The sequence below is a fragment of the Carassius carassius genome, chromosome 17 (genome assembly GCF_963082965.1).
Source record: "Carassius carassius chromosome 17, fCarCar2.1, whole genome shotgun sequence".
NCBI classification, from domain to species: Eukaryota; Metazoa; Chordata; class Actinopteri; order Cypriniformes; family Cyprinidae; genus Carassius; species Carassius carassius.
The window spans coordinates 2,344,574-2,368,817 of record NC_081771.1 but is presented as its reverse complement, the minus strand read 5'-3'; the positions used below and the strand labels follow the sequence as shown (position 1 = coordinate 2,368,817).

At 35.5% G+C, this 24,244-nt stretch overlaps 1 protein-coding gene across 2 annotated transcripts in view; it reads right to left on the bottom strand.

The window, feature by feature from the left end:
* Positions 1 to 3,129: 3,129 nt before the first annotated feature.
* Positions 3,130 to 24,244, bottom strand: part of slc12a5a (solute carrier family 12 member 5a) — a 135,433-nt gene continuing 114,318 nt past the window's right edge. The window contains exons 5-26 of one of the 2 annotated variants that reach the window (XM_059570385.1): positions 22,879 to 22,933; positions 22,306 to 22,436; positions 18,911 to 19,158; positions 17,558 to 17,769; positions 15,790 to 15,957; positions 15,297 to 15,395; positions 14,929 to 14,986; positions 13,752 to 13,926; positions 13,468 to 13,586; positions 12,451 to 12,549; positions 12,245 to 12,364; positions 11,147 to 11,251; positions 10,040 to 10,208; positions 9,749 to 9,944; positions 8,000 to 8,169; positions 7,778 to 7,909; positions 6,981 to 7,088; positions 6,519 to 6,644; positions 5,252 to 5,469; positions 5,121 to 5,135; positions 4,893 to 5,026; positions 3,130 to 4,218 (exon numbers count right to left, since the gene is read on the bottom strand). In XM_059570385.1, coding sequence (XP_059426368.1) covers positions 4,127 to 4,218; positions 4,893 to 5,026; positions 5,121 to 5,135; positions 5,252 to 5,469; positions 6,519 to 6,644; positions 6,981 to 7,088; positions 7,778 to 7,909; positions 8,000 to 8,169; positions 9,749 to 9,944; positions 10,040 to 10,208; positions 11,147 to 11,251; positions 12,245 to 12,364; positions 12,451 to 12,549; positions 13,468 to 13,586; positions 13,752 to 13,926; positions 14,929 to 14,986; positions 15,297 to 15,395; positions 15,790 to 15,957; positions 17,558 to 17,769; positions 18,911 to 19,158; positions 22,306 to 22,436; positions 22,879 to 22,933 — 2,949 coding nt within the window. In that variant the 3' untranslated portion in view covers positions 3,130 to 4,126. The remainder of the gene's footprint in view (positions 4,219 to 4,892; positions 5,027 to 5,120; positions 5,136 to 5,251; positions 5,470 to 6,518; positions 6,645 to 6,980; positions 7,089 to 7,777; positions 7,910 to 7,999; positions 8,170 to 9,748; positions 9,945 to 10,039; positions 10,209 to 11,146; positions 11,252 to 12,244; positions 12,365 to 12,450; positions 12,550 to 13,467; positions 13,587 to 13,751; positions 13,927 to 14,928; positions 14,987 to 15,296; positions 15,396 to 15,789; positions 15,958 to 17,557; positions 17,770 to 18,910; positions 19,159 to 22,305; positions 22,437 to 22,878; positions 22,934 to 24,244) is intronic. The other variant, XM_059570384.1, reaches the window with a different exon arrangement.

Genomic DNA, 24,244 nt, shown 5'->3' with positions numbered 1-24,244 from the left:
ATGCATTAAGAGCTGTACTGTTTTTATTTTTTTCATTTTATTTTACCAAAGATACTGGAATGTCAAGAAAAGGTGTCTTCAGAGGTAAATATCGTGGGAGTTAACTAAAAACTAAATTTTTGTCTGACAGTCTAATGCCTTTTTAAACTATATTCAGGTGCTTAAAAAACCTAGAAACCAAAAGCGATCTGATTTGAAGAAACTGTAGAAAACATCAAGAATTTTTCATACAGCGAGTACCTATAATACAGCAAGCAACCTTCAGTTTAGAGAGTGTAGAATTAATAAAATGAAGTGAGATTCCCTTTTTTTTTTTTTTGGAAAACATCCAATGGCATGGGTCAGAACCAAGTTATTCAGAGCCCTTTTTTTGTTTCCGAGATGTATCGAACGCCTCGATATTCCTTGGCAAAAGAATACACAATTTATTTTTTTTGCTACACACAAGCCAGGTATTCATCGTGAGATACAGAAGAAAAGAAAAAGATTGTGAATGTGTCCACTGTCAGTTTGAATAGAGCCAAGCCCAGCAGTGGAAGCGCTTGTTTATAGTCTTTTTATATGGTGATCACATCGAAACAGTGCTTGTAGGTTCGGAATGACGTAGGGAGTGAAAAGTAGGAGGAATGGAGATTCGTATTAGAAATATATCTTCTTTTTCTTTTCTTTTTTTTATACATCTACGTGTACTCTTTTCATCATTAATTACAAGAAATGCTAGAAATTCATGCCAAATAAACAGCAAGCACACATTTTTTGTTTTGTTTTACAGCATAATAAAATCAATCTTCAGGTAGTATTTTAACGCAGCAAACAAAACTGTCCGGTTTGCGATAACTTGGCCGAACGGCCAATGCAGTACACACTCTCGCCGCTAGAGGCATCAACGCTGAAATGGATCTGGCATGCTCATGATTCTGGCAACTCAATCGTCACTGTCACCATAGACGTTAATAACGTTTACTTGAATAAAGTGCATTTCTATCTCAGCCACCATAGAACAGATGTGACGCACACTCTAGCATACGAAACGTACCGATGAACTCTACGAGAAGCAGACTTGTGTGCGAACTAGCAACTAAAATTACGTCATACGTACCGTTTCCCATGGAAATCAATATTGCACGTTACCGTTGAAAACCCAAATTTTTATTTTTTCATTGTGTACTAAAAGCATCCTATCAAACACATCAGAGAACAACGACCCTGTAGCTACAGTATCCCAAGAGCGATATTATGTACAAAACCTAAATCAACAACACACAGTATCCTGCTACTCTAAGTTTACACGTAAGAACATTTTGCTGTTGAGTCGCGACAACAATCTGAATAAGCTGCCTTGACATTTTTCCAGAAACTGCTCTTTTCACATTACGAAAATCTAATTTTCCAACACACATCATGCAAACGAAGCGTATCGTAAGTGGTTTGTTAAAAACATCGTTGAGTGAACGAACTGTCGAAACGTCATCAGAGGCTCAGTCTATGCAGGCAGTATTATGTTAAAAAACTACGTCGTGTTTTGACGCACATTTTGCGTTTTGTTCAGATCACTTTTAACAGAAAATAAACTAAATAAAACATGATAAAGCTGATTACATAAGGCTGAAGTCGTTTTCGATGCAAACGCTAGAACTGATATGCAATCTTAGCGCCAGCCTCTCCCCTCGTAAATATAACTTTAAATATTTAATCTTTCGCTTTATGATCACATACAGTCCATATCTATTCATACACTAGCAGCAGCATTCATCTTATGAGAGGTTTTCCCATGTTTAAACATAAAATAATCTGTAATATCTTCAAAAACTACTGTATATATTTTCTTACCAGTGAGAAGTTATATTTATTTATATATATTTATCCATATATTTGTATTTATATTTATTTGTATTTGTATTTATATTTATACATTAATATATATATATATTAATGTATATGCAGTTGTTGGTATTTCTGCTAAAAAAGCTGCTAAAATATGCTAAAATATCCTATATCTCTACAAAAATAAATAATGCAATGAATATATGATTTCCCAATTTCACCTAGGTCTACATTACTCAAATTTTCTGTAAAGTTGCTTGTCAGTGATTTGTATCGTAAAAAGCGATATACAAATAAACTTGAATTACGCTCTCAAAAATAGCCTACACTTTCTGATCTACGTTTCTATGATCAAAACCTCATTTTGTTAACAATCTTGGGTTAATTTTGCATCTTCAATCTCATTTTGTGATTTTGCTAATGCGTTAGTCGCGCTGCATAGAGTTCAGTTTTCCATAATGCTTTATAACAACTCAATCTAATGCTGCGTTCACGTCACGTCACAATTACCGTAATTACAAAAAGACAACCGTAAGTCTATTCTGAGCTGTTTATGAACCTATAAATGATGATTGAAAGCGTGCAAGTTGAACTGTAGCTTTAACTGTTAAACTGCTGTGATTTCCGGTGCTTTTATATAAAGTCGAGAAATGAAATAATTCCAACTTTGAAATTAAGTTAAAGAAATCAAGTTTCAAAGTCAGAAACTCTTGAGGTGAGTGCAGCATTTGCATTTAAAGTGACATTGTTATCAAGATTAGTTTCTATTGACAATTCACATTTTCTTTCACATGGCACAAGTGAAAACTAAATTTGGCAATACAATCAGATACCATAATGCTCTATATATAGCTCTGTGACATTTCTGGTGTAATATAATATAGATTTTGTCAATGATATAGCTAATTCATACAGATTTGTCTGTAAAAGCAACAAACATAATAGAGGTTTTCTTTATAGCAAAATGGGAAAAAGAAAGAAATGGGCAACTTTCGTTTGCTCAAGGATGCAGCTCGCTCATTCACTCATGCAAGCGCGCACACACACACACACACACACACACACACACACACACACACACACACACACACACACACACATTCATTTAATGAATCCACAGAATCATTAAATCATTTGTTACACAGTGGCTGTCAGTGCAGGTTGAGTGCTTGTTTGGGAGGGGAGGTTCGGTACCGTAGTACACTTCAAGCCGCCATAGTGAAGCCTTTAGCCACCCAAAACACCCTGACCCTGTAAGACAACAGCGTTTCTTCACCAGATTTCTCGGTAATTTCACAATAAAAATACTACACTGATATTTAATAATGCCTTATACACTATTTAAACGACTTACTTTTTTCAAGCTTGTTCTTTCGCTAATTACAGTGTCGGTTGCACCGATAGACTATCACTCGCTGCTTTGCTGTCAAACAGCAAGTCGCACACCCTGCCAGCCTTGTTTTTTGGCACATATTGTGATGTATTTGGCAGGGGGATAGCTAGGAATGAATAAAAACACGGAGGAGGATGATTTGACAAAACAAATACACAACAACAGATCTCTGTGCAGAGGAACCCACTTAAAGTCAACGTGAAATGCCGTTTGCAAACCATTTTGCTTCCGTAATGCAAGCATTCAGGAAGATGAGCAAAAAAGGCACAAGAGATTTGATAAAGAGAGTTGAGCTATTTTCATGTTTTGATTAAACTATGTTTTTTCTCCTGAATAACATGCACCGATCGTTGACGAAAGGAAATCGGTCTAAGTTTCATTTCACGTTGACTTTAAACTTCACATTTCACATTATAGTATTAAGTCATTATTAATTCACATTTGACCAATTTGCAGACCGAAAGGATCGAGTTCAACACATGAAAATCTTTTCCAGAGGTTGTCAGTCTTTACCAGAGCAGAAGTATTTCATCTCTTGTGTAGTTTTGAACGCCGATTCCTTGACTTTGCACATTTGTTTCTGAATCCTCTTCCTCAAAACAAATAGGTAAAGACAAATCAAGCCCAACCCACCCGCTTCTCCTGATTGGGTGAGAGTGGTGATGATGTAGGAAGGGCATTGAACATATACTCACTGACATCAACAGTGCACTTCATTGAACAGTAAAGTATGGATCACGTCCATCATGAACGAGAGTAACACCAAGAGCGATGTTTGGGCAGTGAGAGTTTGGCAGACCAGTAGAACGGCATTTTCTGATGCTGGTTGATTGAAGGGAATTCTGGGATATTGCTTGGGACACACTGGGGAAGGAGGACAAATTGGGTGGGATGACGTCGACTAGTTTCTTAAGAGTAGATGGTGATGACCTCACGACCTCCACCACGCACAAGGAGGACCCGGTTGAGACCTTCGGTTAAAACCTCCATAAATTCCATGTCTGATTGAGAGTCAAGGAAATCAGAGCTGTAGAAGATATGAAACAGACATACAGACACGTACTACTCACACTACTTTTGCAATATGTACTATATGGTGAACAGCATGTAAAAATTAGGCATCATAGATGCCAAGGCTGCATTTATTTGATCAAAAATACTTTAAAAAGAGTAATATTGTGAAATATTATGATTTCAAATAGCTGTTTTCTGTTTGAATATACTGTAAATTGTACTCTGAGTCAATTCTGAACAAATTCTTTTATGTTTTGCTGCATATAAGAAACATATTGTTACATATTAGTAGTGTTGAAAACATTGTGCCGCTTAACATTTCTGTAGAAACTGGGATACATTTTTATGTTCAGGATTCTTTGATGAACAGAAAGTTCAAAGGCACAGCATTTGTTCATAATATAAAGTTTCCTTTCCAGTTAAAAGCACTAATTTCTTTCATTAAATTAACTTTTGAACAGTGGTGTATTTGCATAGTTTCCCATAATGCAATGGACTCGATGTGACCATTTAAAAACAAATGCCATTTTAAAATCTTGCTTGCCTCAATATTTTTTTGGTCTACCAAAAATATGTCAAACTCTTACACCAAACTGGATTAAAAAATAATGAAAGCCATACTAATTTTCGAGACAGTGTAACACAAAAATGATCAGGATACAGTTCTCCTCGCCGCTCCTGTTCTTGGGCGGTCCGGGCATGTTGAGCAGGACTAGTTTGGCCTCCTGGGATTTCTTAATGATGACTTCGTTGAGTCTGAGTGCAGTGTGCATGCGCCTCAGGTTGGACTGGTTTCTGACAAAACAAAATCATCATCATCCAACGCAATTAACATTCATCAACATCAGTGAGTGTGAATGTGTGCAATGCATCACTGTCAGATACTCACAGATTTTCCCACTCACTGTTGAGAAAGAAAGAATGATGAGTTTAAATGTGTGCAATGCAAAACTAAACCTAAATTCAAACCTTTGCAAATATATTTGTAAATCAAGTGACTTTGGCGCGTGCTGCACTCACGGTTTCATGTTGAAGAGGTCTTTGATGGCTTCTGTTGTCGTGGCTCCTATAGGTTTGGCCTGCTCTCCATCACACTTGGCTTCGGTCCATGTCATCTGAACGGCTGTGCTGGGGGTCTCGGCATCTGCGTTGGGGGACTGCGGTGTGGCCGGGGTGGGCGGATTGGTACTCTTGTCATGAATGAGCTGTTCCTGTTGGGATGGGGACACAGGGACAGACTGAGAGGGCAGGACCGGCACATACGCACATATGGAGAATGTAAGGGCAAAAGAGGAGGAAAAGAAAACGTTAATGATCAGATAGAGATTAAAACAATTAAATAAACAAAGGAATATTAAAATAATAATAAATCATAAATTATTATGAAATAAAAATAAACAATACAGTTAAATAATCACAACAATAATAACAAATAAGACTGCGATCACAATGAAAACGACTGCTTAATAATGAAAAATATTTGTATTTATTGACTTTCATTATTGCTTTCATTGTATTTCATTCTATTTGTGACAAACACAATGAAACTGACATTGTTTCATAATGAATAATATTAAATAATAACTTTTTTGGCATTTATTCCAAATATTGTAGAAACAAAATTGTCTGTAAAGTTGCTTTGCAATGATTTGTATCGTAAAAAGCGCTATACAAATAAACAAACTGAATTGAATCATTATTAAATGAATGAATAAATATAGAATTAAAAACATTTTAATTAGATTTATAATTAATTATATTATATATAACATAATTTAATTGCTTTGACTTTTAGAATTAAATTAAGACATTAAAAATAAAACTGAAATGACATGTATTCTCATTAAAATAAGAAATACATTTAAAATAAATAATTTGATAATTAACCATTGCTAGTTGTTTTATTATTGTTTCACAATTGTTTCTTCATAATATATATATATAAATGCCATAATATATGTATACATATATATATTATAATATATATATCATAAAATGCCATTTCTTATGACTAAAAATCTTTAAAATGAATAACTTTTAAAAGAGAGAGAGAAAGAGAGATGAATTCTGCTGTGTCTATTACTCTGAAAGGCATCACAAAAACACTGATATCAGACAAGACAGTCAAGCTGAGATCACAACATGTTCAACACAAGCGATGTGGCTGTTATTGACATGTAAACTGAAAACTGTAAAGCCATTCATTTTTTTCTGTGATATCTGAAGACATGATTTTTCCAGGCACAGAATGAAATGAGCATTGCTGGCTCGGTCCGTTACACTGTACCTCCTCTTCTGGTTTCTCCTCTTTGCTGCTGGCCACTGGTTCCTCGGTCACACTCAGCTGAGTCGTGACAACCGCCGGGTTTTTACGGCGGATCGACCCGCGAGAGCTGTCAGTGATGCTCTGGATCTGAAGGGAGAGGAATGATGAGAATATTAATGAGAGAAGAGGCCCCGCCCACATGCAGTGATGTCATGCATAATGAGGTTCAACATGCAGCCTTGGAGTTCAGCTGTAGTTGTATCCTGTGATGTACTATTATTGTGTTAAAGATATTTTCCATGAAGCACATATAAATACTGAAGTTGAATGAAAAGTATCCAGCCAAAAAATGTAAATCCTGCTATCTTTCGAAGCTTTTAAAATGGACTGATGGCTTTTGTCATTAACAGTACTTTGATGCACAAGTAGCATGTTTGATCATAAATCGAGTTTGACAGTGCATGTTTGAGGATGGAGATGTACCTCACGTTCACGCTCAGTCTTGGTGAGGTTGATCTGCTTCAGAATCTGAGATCTCTGCTCCATCATCAGGGTCTTCTCATATGTGTACGCTGAGATATCACTGTCATGCTGAAGATACAGCAGAGAGATGCATATATACACTATAGTTTTCAATAATTCTTACTGAAGTTAAGAGTTGCTCACGGAACTGTAAAGTTGAGAAACTGGAAATATACTGTAGTCTACAGTTCTGGAGCAACTTTTTCTGAAAATTCAACCATAAATAAAATATATATATTTTTAGAAATAATAAAAATGACAACAAAAGTAATTTCAAATGATTATGACACATGAATTTCTGTTATGTATATATATAATTAAATATATGTGTATTTGTTTATGTATGATATAATACACATACACACACATATATGCACATCAAAATTAATATTCTTTTGTATTAACTTTTTGGGGCAATATTTAGACAAAATTTTAACTGAAAAAAATAAATAAATTGAATTTCATAATTTGAGCATTTATGGCAAATATTATTTGCATCCAGGAAGGATGGAAGTTATACATGTTTGTAAACATCCAGGAAGTTATACATGTTTACTACAGCATCATATACTGCCCCAGCTTTTTAAATATTTATTTAAATATGAAATATACCTCCCCAGTTCATTTCTGATATTGATCTGCTCATCTTCCTTTGGCACAACCCCTGTAAGGTTTTCAACTTTTCAACTGAAACATCATCCTGTTTCTCTCTCGGAGATGCTTTTGAACATGAGTACCAGTATGACAGTGAGCATTACCATCTCCACCACCTCCACTGCGGCGTCTATGCGCAGGTGATACAGGAAGGTGGTCAGGTCCTTCTTCATCTGGATGCTGTTATCGTCCATCTGGGCCACAGTGAAGATGCGCATCTTGCACTTCCTCCAAACCTACAGAACATCATCCACAGATGTCAACACGAGCTGCAGTGACTTAATTATAACATCATACTGAAAGAAATGAAGAGATAAAGCATGTACCTTGTGCTGGCGGAGGAGGAAGGGCAGCAGCATCAGCATGCCTCCATCATGAACGATCCACCAGACGTCAATGTGACCCTCTGTGAAACGCTCTCCGTTTGACGGGAAGGCAGAGATGTTCTTTGGCACCAGCAGGGCTTTACTTGCAGCAGTGGTTTCTCTTACCAGCTCTGTAATGAACACATGTTTATACTTAGTATTTACGCTCATGGATGCATTATTTTTTACTAAATTGAGACTTTTGTTTAATGGCGTGGCTCTGATGTCATGCTTATTAGTTTATCATGCATGATCTTCAGAATCATCTTCAGATTTGGTGCATTTAAGTTTTAATATAAAAATTTAATATAAAATAAAACGTTAGATTATAATTTTTTTCTACATATTTTAAATGATCTCTATAAAAAAAGTATCACAGGTTTTAAAAAAATCTGGATTTCTGAAGGATCATGTGAGACTGAAGCATGGAGTAATGATGCTGAAAATTCAGCTTTTGATCACAGGAATAAATTACATTTTACAATATATTCAAATAGAAAACTGCTATTTTAAATTATAATATTATTTCACAATAATATAGTTTTTATGGTATTTTTAACAAACAAACACAGCATAAGACACTTCTTAAAAAAATAAAATAAACTAATCCAGAAATGTTACAAAATGATCCAAAATTTTACTTTTGAATGGTATATATGTATACACACACACACAGTGTGTGTGTGTGTGTGTGTATCATGTGCATGAAAAAATACACAACAATAGATATATGTAAATATAATAATTGTTTTTTATTTATATTTTATTTACTGGATTATTAAAAAAAGAGCATTATCGTTTAGTTTTGATATTATTCTGGTTGAATTTTTAATAGAAGTCATTATATTGTCACATGTAACCTACATTCATTCATATTGCGATTTAAGATCTTTAACCATCCTTAACAGACTGTATCTACACATACTCAATACTCCAGAAAGATCAGCTGATAATTAAACACTTGTATTCAGCAGCACTGTCTATTTCTGTAACTATTTTGGGATCCATTCCAAATCAAATGAATTATACCATCGGCTAGTTTCTTCTTAAAATTCATAAGTGAACATCTGTGGTGTGAGACGTGAAGCTGCACCTGCTCAGTCTGGCTCCTTCAGAGCTTCAGAGTTTAGCTGTGATAACACAGAACAGACTCGCACCAACACATACGATGCAATGAGTTTAACAGCTGCCGCAGCGCAGGCCAGTGTGTTTGCTAAATCTTACATACTGACTCAGAATGATCTGCGAGATAAAAAAGACACAAGCTTTGCTTTTTATTTTCCCCATTGCAGAAACAAGCTTCCATAAAAATGGTTGTTTTAACGGTTTAACTTCACTGAAAGGTTCTTTGGGAACCAAAAAAAGGTTCTTCTATGACTTTGCTGTGAAAACCACCTTTAAAAACCTTCTTTTTTTAGATTTGTTTTCTGTTTTGTTTACTTTATTAGTATAGGACAGTTTAGAAGTGACAGAAAGCGAAATGGAAGCGACGGAAAGTTCCTCGATCCGGGATTCAAACTTAGGATACCACGGTACTATATATCACTGCACACAAGACAAAACCTTATTTTTTAAGAGTGTAGTGCAAAATTCTACAGAAACCCTTTCCACTATAAAGAACCTTTTAAGGAAAGTAAAGGTTCGATGGTTGCTAAATTATAAATGCCAAAACAGACCCTTTATATAAGAAACTGTGCTTCTGTCTCTCACCGATGAAGTTCCTCCAGCTCTGATGATCCTCAGCTTGTTTCCAGTTGCGTGGCCAGGAGGCCAGAACCGTGTTGTGTTGAAGACCTCCCAACCCTCCGGCCTGGACCAAATGTGACGTGGCATCCCTCATGTTAGAAGAGATGACCACCTGACAGAAACCCTTCACCTTCTCTGCCTCCATGAGCTTCCTCAGAGCCTTTGAGACACAGAACAAAGTGGAAAATTACATTAGAACACAAATCAATATGTATGCTGTATCTAAGCAGGTAGTTCACTTTGTGTGAATGTTACCTGTTCGGCCTGCTGTCCTTGAGGATAGTTTTCCAGGTAGGTTCCCTCCAGCGCTGTGCCCACGATGGTCAGACCCTTCCCAGCTTTCAGCTGATTGGTCAGAGACAGCAAACGCGGCTGCTCCACATTCAGCTCAGAATCCATGCTGACCAGGACTAATATCTGAGGTCTGAGTATAAAGAAGAGCAGGAGAGAAAAGCAGTCAGAATTTGCGCAATAAGACAAGTAACATAAATACGAAACTTTTCAAATCCAGTTTAAATATATATGTACAGTCATGCCCAAAAATATGGACACCCTTGGTAAATATGATCAAAGAAGGCTGTGAAAATTGATCTGCATTGTTAATCCTTTGGATCTTTTATAAAAAAAAAATTCAAAAAAAAAATCAAAACTTGGATAATATATCATCCTAATGCATGGTGAGAAGGAGAGTTTGAGAGTTTGAGTAGACACATGGCTTCTTTGATTCTATCAAATACCAACAGATAAAAAATCAAAAAGTGACTGACTCTGATACAAATCTTATAATGGACCATGTTTGGATCTTCCAACCGTACCATAATCCAAACACAAACCTCAAAAACAACACAGAAATGGATCACTGAGCTCAAAACCAAGCTTCTGCTATAGCCATTCTGTCCTCTGACCTGAACCCTATAGAAAATGAGAGGAGTGAACTGAAGAGCAGAAGCTGGGAATCTGAAGGGTCTGGAGTGATTCTGGATGAAGGAATGGTCTCTAATCTCTTTTCAGGTGTTCTCTAAGCTCATCAGGCATTATAGGAGAAAATTTAGACCTGTTAAACGACTTACAGTGCATTCAGGCTATCATTTAATTTAATGTAATTTTTTTTTTCATTTTAGTCCAACATATTCTTCAACATATTTTATTCCAGTTAGCTAACAAGGAAACATTTCCATTTAAGTTTTTTTTATTTAAGTTTAGCTTTTCATTTAGTATTTTTATTTTGTTTTCTTTTATTACAGCCTATATCTATTGATGAAAAAACTATTAATAAACATATATAAATGATACAATTGTGCATACAGCATTTATATAATAGTATTATTATAATTTATATAACTGATTTATACTTTTTTTTACCTCCAGTTCTTGGTGTGCGGTGGTCCCTCTTCCAACCTCATGAGGGCGAAGCGGGCCGCGCTGAGAGACAGACCTCTTATTCCATCACCCCATTCCTTTTCTGCCCTGTCAGCACAGACACACACACATCTTTTTCACATCTTGTATATATACATAGGCTTACATTGGCTGAATGTGACATTATTTATTACTTATTATTAGAGCTGTCAAAATCCATGCTAAGTCAGCATGCTTCTGTGTTTTAAATAAAACCAAATAATTCACGTAAATAATTGCATGAAGTAAGAGATGTGTGCTCTAACTGCTGATACACATCTACAGAGGAAATTAATCAATGTCCTATTCATTTTCCCCGACTTTAAAGCATACTGCCATATAAATGAAGTAATCATGGGAGTATGAAATACCATAAATAACAACAAGTCTGATCTGACGCGTACATTATTTTAGATCACTGGCTGATTTTGGGAACATTAACAATGAAACTCCATTAACAAGCAACTCTAATACAACATTTGTGTGTATTACGATCCACCAATAACCGATATTTTAATTGGTTAAAATTAATAGAGTATCTTGTGTTTTTCTGTTAGTGCAGTGTATGTTTCTATTATTTTGCATTCAATTTTTTGGCTTGCGTGCAAAACCTTGATGGACTAGTACATGCACTAGGTACTGTATCCCACAATGCAATGCACATAATTTGACCTTGCATTTTGAGTCAGATTTGTATAAAATGATGAGGATGACATATGCATACTGCTATTAATATTGCTTCTGTTGGTAAGTGTGCAGTATGTACGGTGCAGTATGCAGTAAGAATTCACATCCACACACAGCCTCAGATCCATAATCCTGCCGCCAATTTTTTCCTTGTCTTTTATTTCCGGCGACGGATGCGGGTCACTGTTCGCTTTGACTCTGGAAGTGTTTCCAAAGGAAAAGCACTAAACTAATCAAATCCTGGAGCAGATTTCAGCTGTTCTTGGCTGGCCGGATTACAAGGGATCTCAAAATCCTGACAGGTCAAACGCCTGAAACTCATTTCTAATCCATCTCTTGGTCTCTCCTGACTCCGGGTCACAATCCACTTCTTACCCTCGGAACTCGATATACTTGTAGATACAGCCGGCGATTCCCATTGCAACGATGGCGTAATACCAAGAACAGATGAACATGAGCGAGAGACAGAGGCTCATGCCAAGGAAGGATAGAGTCCTGTTGGAAAACAGGAAGGGAAACGTTAGTGTACAAATATGACTGAAGCCACAGCAAACGGCAAGACATGGTTTTCTGGAGCTCACCAGTGGTAGAACTTGAATCGCGGTCTCCAGTTGGGCGTTCTGAGCAGAGTCTGAACAGCACAGGCCAGATTCACAAACATGTAACACATGAGGAAAAACCTGCAGCCCCACGAGAGAAGCAAACACGACAATGTTGAGAAAAACCCAGGATTATGGCTCAAATGTTTTAACCCTTAAACTACACTTAAAATGTACAACAATAATAGTACAACAATATAGAATTAAATAGCATTTATTGAAAACCAAAATGACCCAAACACAGTTTTCAAGCTAAACGAAGACAGTATTTTAAGTTTTTTGTTTAGTGGATCATGTTGATAGTTAATACATTAATAATTTTTACTAAAACTAAACCTTGAACTACTAAAAATCGAATTTAATTTAAATTAAACATTGTTATTTAAGTATTATTTAAATAATATTGAATACTATATAAAATTAGCTTTTATTTTCATATTTTCCACTTTCTATTAATTGTTTTTTTTAATAATTTTGTTAAATATACTTTGTTTATATAATATATAAATATAAATATGTCTATTATAATATAATAAAAATAAAATTTTATATAACATAATTACATTAATAGTTAATTAATATTTATATTAACTGTTTTCATTTGAATTTTAGTTTATTACGTTTCAGTTATTTTGTTATGTGTGTGTCTTTTTGAAGTATTTCGATTTATCTTTAATTTATTTTATTTTTGTCTTATTTTTAGTCATTTTAATCCTTCAACATATTTTTTTTCCCAGTAATCTGACATGCCAACATTTCTAATTTATAATTAAGTTTTGGTTTTCATGTAATATTTTATATTTATATTTTATATTAGCTTTACTTCAGCTGACAAAAACATTTTTGAATAGTTTTCATTTCAGATAACAACAACAACTTGGGAATGCTACTTAATTTATAAACTGTATTATCTAAAGCAATGCCATTCAGTAATTTTTATGTGTGATATAAATGTGCAAACACTCTCTGAGGCCGTTGTATATCCGTATCATCTCTTACATGGAGAGAATCGGAGCGACGTTATCCAGAGAAGCGATGAGAATTCCACTCTCACAGATGCATGCGGTCAGGAGCAAAGCCCAGGTGGGCTCCCCGTTTGCTTTTCCATGACCAAACACCTGAAACACACACACACACACACACATACACACACATTAATGCCCATGAATAGCTAAAAACAAGGTCAGTGCTGGCAGCTCTTGGCCAGAGTTAGCTGCAATGTGAATCTAACTTTATGCTGAAAGGCAAAGGCTAAACACTAAACATCATGTGTGCACGCTCACCCTGAGGAACGGCACGACGCCGTCTCGAGCAATGGCCTGCAGGAGACGCGGAGCACCTGTCAAACTCTGAAGCCCTGCACCGCAGGTGGAGAAGAAAGAACCGATGACGATGACCCAAGGTGAAGGCCATGCCAGTGTCCCGATCACCAGATTCCCCCTGACCGCCTCACCAAACCTGAAACACACAAACATACAAAAATAACTATTGAACTGCTCAATAGTTTGGGGTTTTATTCAGCAAAGGATGCATTTAATTGATCAAATGACAGTAAAGACAATACAAACGATTTCTATTACAAATAAATGCTGTTTTTTGAACTTTCTGTTCATTTAAAAATAAAAGTATATCACAGTTTCCAGAAAAATATTAGGCAGCAAAACTGTTTTCAACATTGATAATAATCAGAAATGTTTCTTGAGCAGTGAATCAGTATATTAGAATGATTTCTGAAGGATCATGTGACACTGAAGACTTAAGGAATGATGCAGAAAATTCAGGTTTGAACACAGGAATAAATTACATTTTAATAAGTGTCACTCACATTTTTGGACATAGACTTTATAGTGCACAATCCAAACTTAAATTTGTATAATTCATGAATGAAAACGTTTTGTAACATGATATTGATGTACCATTTACATGGTAATGCAATGTCTGATTTTAAAATGGGTTTTAAAGGATGAATTTTGAGATTTTAAGTTTTCAGTTGATATATAATTTCTGGTGATTTCTAAAATGTGATAGAGAAAATGCAATGAAGATGTCTTTTTTTTAAACAAAGGTCAGAACTCCTGTTATAATGTAGATTTTTGAGGGTGCACATTTGTCATAAATGAATCTATTACTTTCCTACATACTTTTTAACAAAAAATATTGCTAAAATATATATTTGGGAGTCTTAGTTTGTCTAGATTAGATTAGATTTAATTGTAATATAGTGAAGTAAATGTAGGCGTCCAATATACGGGAAGGGGGGGCAATTAAAGGGTTAAAATATATTCAAGTTAAAACAGTTACTTTTAACTGTAACAATATTTCACAGTTTTTATTGCATTTTTGCTCAAACAAAATGCAGCCTTGGTGAGAATAAGAAACTCCTTTTTAAACACACTGATAATCTCACAAACCCTAAACTTTTCATCATGTGACAAGAGACATTTTAAATACATGACATACTTATCTCTCAGCACTGTTCCCTCGATGCAGGAACCAAACAGAATCACGCTGGACATGTCTAAATACTTCAGTTAAAGAACACTGTTTTTTGCTTTTAGCTTCTCCACAGAGTGACTACTAGGCTTACATACTGTATATAAGAATTGAGAAGACTGACTCATTTTAGTGAATCGGTTAATTTGGACAGTTCCTTCCAATGAATTACTTCAAAAACTTACCAACAACCACACAGGATTCGTTTTTAATAAGCTGAATACTGCCAGAGACTTTTAACAAACTGATTTTGTGATAATTGATCACTAATATCATAAACTGTATCGCAGGAGGGTGTTGTATCAGACTGTGTGTGTTTCTCTATGAGAGGATACATATGATGGAGGTGGTGGTGATGGCCAGGATGGTGCCGATGGGAATGGACTTCTGGGCATCCTGCAAATCACCGGATCGGTTTGATCCAGCCATGATACCTGTTCAAAACAAGACAGATCATAGAAAGGCTACAATGTTTGCTAACTAACATCATTCCTGTACTTCCACTTGGGCTATTTCATAGCTTTGATAACTTGTCTTCTAAAGATTTTAATAAACTTTTAAAAAGAAACATTCATTATTGGCATCTAAAGTTCCATTAAAACATTCATTAAACCTTTCCATTGCAAAAAGAAATATTGTCGAAAAAAGGTTTTTAAAAATGGTTCTAAAAAGGAAGTTTCTTCAGGAAAATGGTTCTTTTGTGAAATCGCTATGAAAAGCCCCCTTTATTTCAAGAGCGTAGAATATTCTTGTACATCTGTCCCACAAGGTAATTTTTCATAATCATAAATGATGGATGAGATCAGGGCTGTCAGGAGAATACTCTACCTGTCACAGAGGGGAAGTAGATGCCCACCAGCATGGTGAAGAAGCTGGTGATGTCTGCAAGCACATAACGGTTGGTGTTGGTCGGTATGGAATCAGGTTCGACTTTGGCGGATAATCCCACTTTCTCAATGAAAGAACCCTTATCCATATAATTCCCAAAGAGATTCTCTAGAAGAGAGAAACAGGGAAACAAAGGGAGAGAATATGAGCAAAGTGTACATTTATTTATCATCAGTGTTAGAGGCTTGTTTAGCTCTTTTACATTAAATATGAGAAATATTAAAAGTAACGGTAAGCAGACACAGAGGAAAAGTTTGAATTTGAAAAAAATTACTTTATTTTAATATCATGATACAGGAGTAAATATCTTCTGTTGGTTCACTAGCATTCAAAAGTTTGGGGTCAGTAAGATTTGTATTGTTTGTGAAAGAAGTCTCATCATCCAATATATATATATATGTTTTTTTTTCAAGCCAGAATATATATATATGCTAAATATATGATGTAAACAGTGAAGCTCAATTAAATATATTTTTGAAATTGAAAATTTCATAAACCAAAATATTTTTCTATTTATTTTAGGGGTAAAAAAAATACATAGTCTTACAGTAGTCTTCGTTTGGCTCTACTCATGGTCTATTTTTATTCAAATGTGTTATATGTTCATACGTGTTATAGGCAACTAAAAGACATATGTGTTTTCTAGGACTGAAATATATGGAGGGCAAAATATATGCTTAAATGCTTTTAAAAAATACATTTATTAATATATTTTTGACAAAATACAAAATGACCAAATATATTTTTAGCATATATATATATGTATATAAATATTTATATATATATATATATATATATATATATATATATATATATATATATATATATATATATATATATATATATATATATTCAAAAAATACTAAATAATTTGAAAATATGAATTTTTGTTGTATGTCACGATCATTAGATGGAGTGCCCATGAACTTCAGTAGAGGGCACTCCACTCAGGACCATTCCACCCATCAACCACCAGATGTCACTTGGACACTAGCACCTCTCATACTGTTGCACCACACCCGAACTACATTCCCCATGAGTCACTGCATCACAATCACCTTGCCACACCTGCACCTCATTTACACACACATAAAAGCAGCACAATCACTCTCACTCACTGCGAAGTCTTGTTTAGCCTGGCTAACATTTCCGAGCGGTTTTCCCTGTGTTTGTCATTCCCGTGTTTGATCTTTGGACTGATTACTCTGATTCTCTGCCGCCTGTCCCGATCTCTGCTTGTTTCTGGTTTCGACTCTGGTTATCCCTGACGCCATTCCTGATTTCCGCCTGTTTGACCATTCTTTAATAAAGTGCTGCATTTGGATCCGAACGTCTCTGGCTCATCATTAAAGTATGGCTGCATTAAAACCAGCAATGCTGTGAAATATTCTTATCATTTAAAATAACTATTCTCTATTTGGAAACATTTTAAAATGTTTGTATTTCTGTCGATCAAAGCAAAGTTTCCTTCAGAAATCATTCTAATATGCTGATCTGTGGCTCAAGAAATATTTTTAATTGTGAATATTTAAAACAGCACTGAAAAAAAACAGCATTTATTTAAATTTTCATTTGTAACATTATAAATGTCACTTTTAATCTATTTGCAATGCATTCTTGTGGCATAAGTGTTCATTTATTTATTTTTAAAAAACAAAAAAACATCTTATTAACACCAAAAGCATGTTTATGATATGGCTGTATTTACCGCGCAGTATGCCACTCATTACTCCGGGGATTCCCTGTATTTCTGTGATGTTGTTGTTGGCGAAATAGCTGTCGCAGGTGGCATTCAGGAACTCAGAGTCGCAGAAGATCCGCCAGAGTTTGGTGGTGACCGTGGCGTTTTCTGTCTCGATGACCTTCGCACACACATCAAAGCCTTTCCAAACCAGAGTCCGGTTTCCCAGCACACACACTCTGTGGAAATTATTTCATAGGAAATCATTTTAAAGGACAAAAAACTGCTTCAATTAGATATTAGGGGTCAAGCGATATGTTTTTTTTCAGGGACAATGTGAAATATTACAGGTCAAGTAGATGGCTAGGGCTGCATGATTAATCGAATGCGATTGTCATATCTTTCAGAGAAGCACGGTTCTGTGATCAGTAGTAAATCTCCATCCAAAAGCCAGAGGGCGCTCTCACACTGAAACTCCAAATATGCTCCACAGAAGAAAGGTAAGGCATGTCTTTCCAGGGTTGTGGCTAGAAGGGATACAGCTGTAGCTTGAAATGAACAATGAAGTTGTAGTTTACTGACAAGCTACGCAAAGGTGTTTTCATAATTATACACTGCTTTATTTGTGCAATTATGAAATCAATGAATTCTTTCTGTGATTATGAAAGCATAATTCGGAGGATGTTCCTGTGGCTCAGTGGTAGAGCACTGTGTTAACACAGCAAAAGGTCAAAGGTTCATATCCCAGGGAACACATATATAAAAAATATATAAAAAAACAATATATATATATATTTTTTATATATATAAAAAAAGAAAAGAAAAAAAAAGTATATCCTGAATGCGCTGTAAGTCGCTTTGGATAAAAGTGTGTGCTAAATGCATAAAAGTTAATGTAATGTAAATGTAAATCAGTTTACGTAACTTGTCAATGAACTAAAGCTCTGTGTAGTAAATGCTCTTCCATCTGAACCTGTTTCTGTATTCCATCAAGCCTTTACATGGCAAATTTGTGTCACTTATAACGTGCATTTGAAAAAAGCAACGTGAGAAGCATTTAAGAACCTTTTGTCCCACAAAATACATTTAATGACTTGTTTTTATTCCATTGTGCAGCCCTACTGACAAACGATATTTTGAACCGATATTTTGCCTGGTGTAAAAATGATAAATAATGTCAAAATTAAGAATAACAAAGGCTCTGGCAATAATGTTCTTGATATGCTATTAAATTTTATCTGCAAATCAGTTTAGAAAATGACAGATACCGATAACCATAAAACTTCCTAATATCGGTGCCGATAATCGGCCAGGCCAATACTTGGTCGACCCCCATTAGATATATCTGATATATGTCATTGTAAAATTTGAGGCACATACGGGAAGATCGGAGGCTCGAAGGCGGTTTTGATCACTCCAGCATAGACGGCGAGGATCGAGCAGATGACACAGGCGAGGAAGAGCAGAGCCAGCTTGTTCACATACTTTACTCCTACAAACACCACAATGGCCATGAAGCTGAGCACCAGTGTGCCGTAAACACGCATGTTGTTCAGCATGGCTGCTTCGGCCTCAGCTCCCTCCAGACCCTCCATCTTAAAAACAGCCGCTTGTGGTACGATGTACACCTGAGATAGGAGGAGAAAATAAAGTGGAAGGAGGATCAAAGGATAAAAGGGAATCAAAAAGAACAAAAATATTTAGGTCTGCCAATCAATATTCTGTGATAAAATAATTTTCCTCAGACTTTAAGGACTTAGTCTTTCATGTTTATAGACTGTAACTGTGCTTTTCTGACAAAAACTGATTCAGATCATCATTTCAATCCAAACAATACCCAAATGGACTATGTTTGGCGTTAATTTTTCTAACAAACTTGCTTACGGAGACTTAAAAGGTAATTGTTTTATTGTTTTGTATTATTTACTTGTTTATAACAAAATCTGAACAGTCAAATATAATGGGGGAGTGTTAAAGGTCAGAATATCAGAACAAATTTGTACAAATGATAAAAACAAACCTCATCAAACAAACAGGGAGAATCTAAAAATAAGCATAAAATTACAAAAAAAGCCAAAGAATAGCAAACAGACAAAGAGGGATAAAATAATGAGAGATGAGTGAGATTCAGAGTGACATAGGGAGTAAAACAGACTAGTGTGAGTTCAGTTCTAGAAGTGCTAATTGAACTAGTCAAGCGTGGTATTAATACTGCAAATGGACTGCCATTAGTTCTTATTAGAGACCTGACCTAAATTATATTCAATGCCATACACTTTTGGGTGCATACGCTTACCGCTTTAAGCACAATACATTGCATCATTCATTAAACTGTTGCATATTTTCCCCCATTATAAGAAGGATGAAAGTGAGAAATTATTGGGAATCTTATGCAGTCTGTCAAGATTATGTCTGGGTCCTAATTCACTACAAAAAACAATGTTATATTGTTATATTCCACTTTATAAAAAAGCTTCTCATCTCATCAAAATATGCATAACCATCTATGATATGCATTATGTTCTTATCATGAAATATTTTTTTATTACATGAAATAGGTTCAATTATACAAAAATTAAAAAAAAGAAAATAAAAAAAAGGTTTATTTAGGAAAACGTTGCCATTTGTCAGCAGTTGTACCACAATGGGAAATGGCAAAAAAGTAGTTTTTCTATTAAATTATGATGATCTTTTCAGTTTAAATGCCTATTTCTATTAATAATTGATGCATCCAGTCTTGATCTGCCATAACACACACATATTCACATGCACACACACACAAACACACACACACACACACACATTGTTATGGTCACCGAAGGATAACATCCTCATTGTCATCATATCACACAACTCTTCCTATTGCCCTTTCTTTGAAATATTGCTGTATTCATTTTCTGAAAAGAATAAATAATTTTCTTATCCATACATAATAAAATAATAAAATAAAAACATCTAATCTAAAAAATCTCTAAATTCAAATATGCAAAAAAAGAAAAGAAAAAAGTTCCTAAAAATTAATTAAAACATATTCACATGATCGGGATTAGATTCATTAGATTCACCCATTTTTGCAGTTAAATAAATATTGTATAATATTATTACTTTTTTAAAAATAAATATATATTTAAAAAAAGTTCAAATATTTACATATTTATCATTATTATTATTATTTTTTTCATCAACCAGTCTTCTCTCAGGATTCAGTGCTTTTCACAGACTGTGTGATCTGCATGTGGGAAGCGAATAAGTGCTTTTCAATTGCTGAAACACACACAGATGATTAGCTAGTCGCTATGGTGACCTGTTCATTTTTATAATATCTGCTGGGTTACACAATACGGCTTTAATCTCAAAGTGACGGCTCGCTTTAAATAGACGTCTTAGTGTCCTTCTGAACCGTAGGCTGGCTAAAATTCTCGCTCAAATCACCATGTCTCGGACCTGCAGATCTCTGAGTGTGGGGAAGATTTTGCATGGACAACGGGAGCTAAGCCTATGTTCCCCCAGAAGACAGAATTAACCCAGAAGTCTGACACACTAAAGCCCCCGAAGCAATGCAATATGAAATACATGATCAGTGAGAACACGAGTGTTAAAACACACGCTAGCACTAATCAGCGCCGCAATTAAACGCAGAGTCTGCATAATTACTTAATTACTTGCTCTAAGATGAGTGAGGAAGGCAGGACGTGAGAGAGAGAGATAAAATGAAAGATGAACAAGAAGAAATTAAATCAACTTTTAAAAAAATGCATGTAGACACATGATTTCAGTGTTTTTGCGTAACATCCTGACTACTGTGATGTCTTGATGTAGTTGATTTTTAAAGGCAGTTTAGAACGGGTCCTTTGCTGCCAGTGATGTTGTGTGTGTGCATTTAAAGACCAAAAGTCTTTTGATAAAATTATTTCACTTCAGCTTCATGTCATTCCAAATCCATATTTAGACTTAAAAATAAAAAGGTTTAGCTGAATGCCCATGCACCACAAAATAATACAGTGACCAGTGCACCGGCTAGATCTCAAAAAGACAAAAAGCATCATAGTAGTCCATACAACTTATGTTTTATATTAAAATGTTTTCTGAAGCCATGCAAGATTTTAAAATCTGAACCCTTTTTCAGGTTCAAGTACCCTTTCATCATGACCAAACCAGAAATGTGTTCCTGTTAAACCGATAGTTAGTTTTGGTTTCCATTCACTTGAATTGTATTGTATTTTAATATGCAGAAGAATGAATTAGATTTGACAGCTATGCTAGAGGGCTACTCTATATGATGCTTCACGTACACTTTATTTCATGGTGCTCCTGAACACATCGTGCATTCATTTTACAAAAAAAATGCAGTGTGAACATTCAAAGTTGTTTTTTCATTTGGATTAAGTCTTGCATTTCATCTACACAAGAAAGAAACCTAAGAATAATTATGTACTGTAGTGCAAGCCTGAACCACGTCACAGATTCTGCAGTGATTTCTTACACTTGTATACATTTTGCAAAAGAAAACAATGTGTAATTCTACTTCTTGTACAGTAGGTCATTATTTTGCAAAGTACATTTGTTGGGTGACAACCCTCAACCTGACTTGAATTGAGACATGCATGAAGTGTTTTGGTACTAAGTGCATTTTTAATGACATGTACTGCTGTGCCAAGCTAAAACTTGCTTATGAGAGCTGTGCAAAGAGAAAAAGTGGCCTTAGAATTGAAAAATGTATCTTAGTGACTAAGTCGGTGATTCAACACACATTGAACGCAAGTTGTTGATCTCACCAGCAGGATCTCGATGCAGCCCAGGATGTACATGGCTCCAGCAAAGGTGGTGCCCAAGTAGAAGCAGATGCCTACAGCTCCACCAAACTCAGGGCCCAGAGAGCGAGAGATCATGTAATAGGAGCCTCCAGCTGTTGATGCAAACAGAAAACCATTTTAGGAAGCTTGCCTTTGAAGAAGTGACGATCTGCTGGGATACTAACGAAGCATTCTGATGTTGACGGCTCATAAAAATAGCACAATACAACCCACAATTACAACCTCCTGTTTCTTGGAAAATATTAAGCATGCTTATAGAGAAAGGCTTTTAGCATTATAGAGATAATAGCAGCTTATTGCTGATGAACAACGGACGGGGAACCGAACCTGTCAATTTCACCTCACCTCTGCTCTCCTCCAATCAGGAGATGAGATTATGGTTTTCATTAGGACAGGACACTCTCAGCCAATTATGAATACATAAATACAGCTTTGAGGATATTGCTGTCTGCTCATTGCTCGGAGTTGTTGTTTCTACGGTGACCGCTTCCTGTTGCCAAGACGACCCACATGCACATGTTAAGGCATTCTTACCTGGCACGACGCCGTTCGTGGCAATGGCACTCATGGAGATGGCAGTGAGCATCGTCTGGAAGAAAACACACCGAAGGAAAGAAAAATAAACAAGGATTAGGTGAATAAGCACATTTGAAATGCATTAGATATATATTAATGCCAGGATGATACTTCAATTTCTAACAACAGCAACTAACTAACAACAAAAATGTCAATATGTTTCTAGAATATCGACAGGACATCATGATTTTTGAGTTTGTATACAAAATAATGGCAAGAAAATAAAATTACTATTGTTTTGTTCTCAATAGTAAAAAAAGAAGAAAAAAAAGGAAAAAGCTGTAACAGTTTAGTTTGAGTCAGTCTGATAAATACTTCACTAAATGAACTAAGAATCAACATCTGGTTTACCTACAGAAGTGTAGGTTTCACTACTTTGGCAAAAGATAGACAGATAAATAGACAGACAGACAGATAGACAGACAGACAGACAGACAGGCAGATAGACAGATAGATAGATCATCTTTTAAACAGCAAAGCAGGAGATTGTGAAAGCAGATCTATAGCTGTGTCAGATTGCCTTGATTAAAGCAATTTAGTAGAACTGAAAGTACCAGAATAAATCAGATCTCTTTTGAAACCTTCTCTGAGATGTCTCTTTATATTGCTGCACTGAGCCAAAGCAATTGTAAAACGTCCTGGAGATTAAAGCCGTCTTTAAATCAGCACTGAACTGTCTCCAGAAATGCAAATGCATTTATTTTGGAGGAAAGGGAGCGAGTTGTCAAGACTGATGCTTCTTTTGAATGTGACATGCAACATACAGACAGAAACAAATATGTGTTTCGATCAAAAGAAAAAGAGAGAAAGATTCTACTCTATATTTCTAGGTCTTTTTTTTCATGTTTCTCATTATTTGCTTAAAAACACCCTTTAAACCGTGTTAAAATCACTGTAACACACAAGACATCTCGTGGCTGATTGTGAACACATACGTCACTGTCAGAGAGACGTGACAGACGGATTCACATGAATACACAACTGTGCAAATCAAAATAATTTTCAAGCCAATTATTTCTCCTACCCAAAAACTTAAAAGGGACTTCTTCTGAAGTCTCCTTCTCAGATGTTTCTCCTGAGAATAACACCCCAGTAATCTCAGGAGAAACATCTGAGACAAAGTCCATGAGCTATGAAAAACCAATCTTTGAACAATACATTCTGAGAGGATTCAAGTGTTTTAGTTCATTAGGCTTTGATCAGCAGTTTTCTCTCTCAGATGGGTTTGATAAGACACTAATTGAGACTAAGTGTATAGTATAACCGAGACTCATGTGAAATCTGGTCCATTTCCACACACACGCGCGCACGCACACACACACAC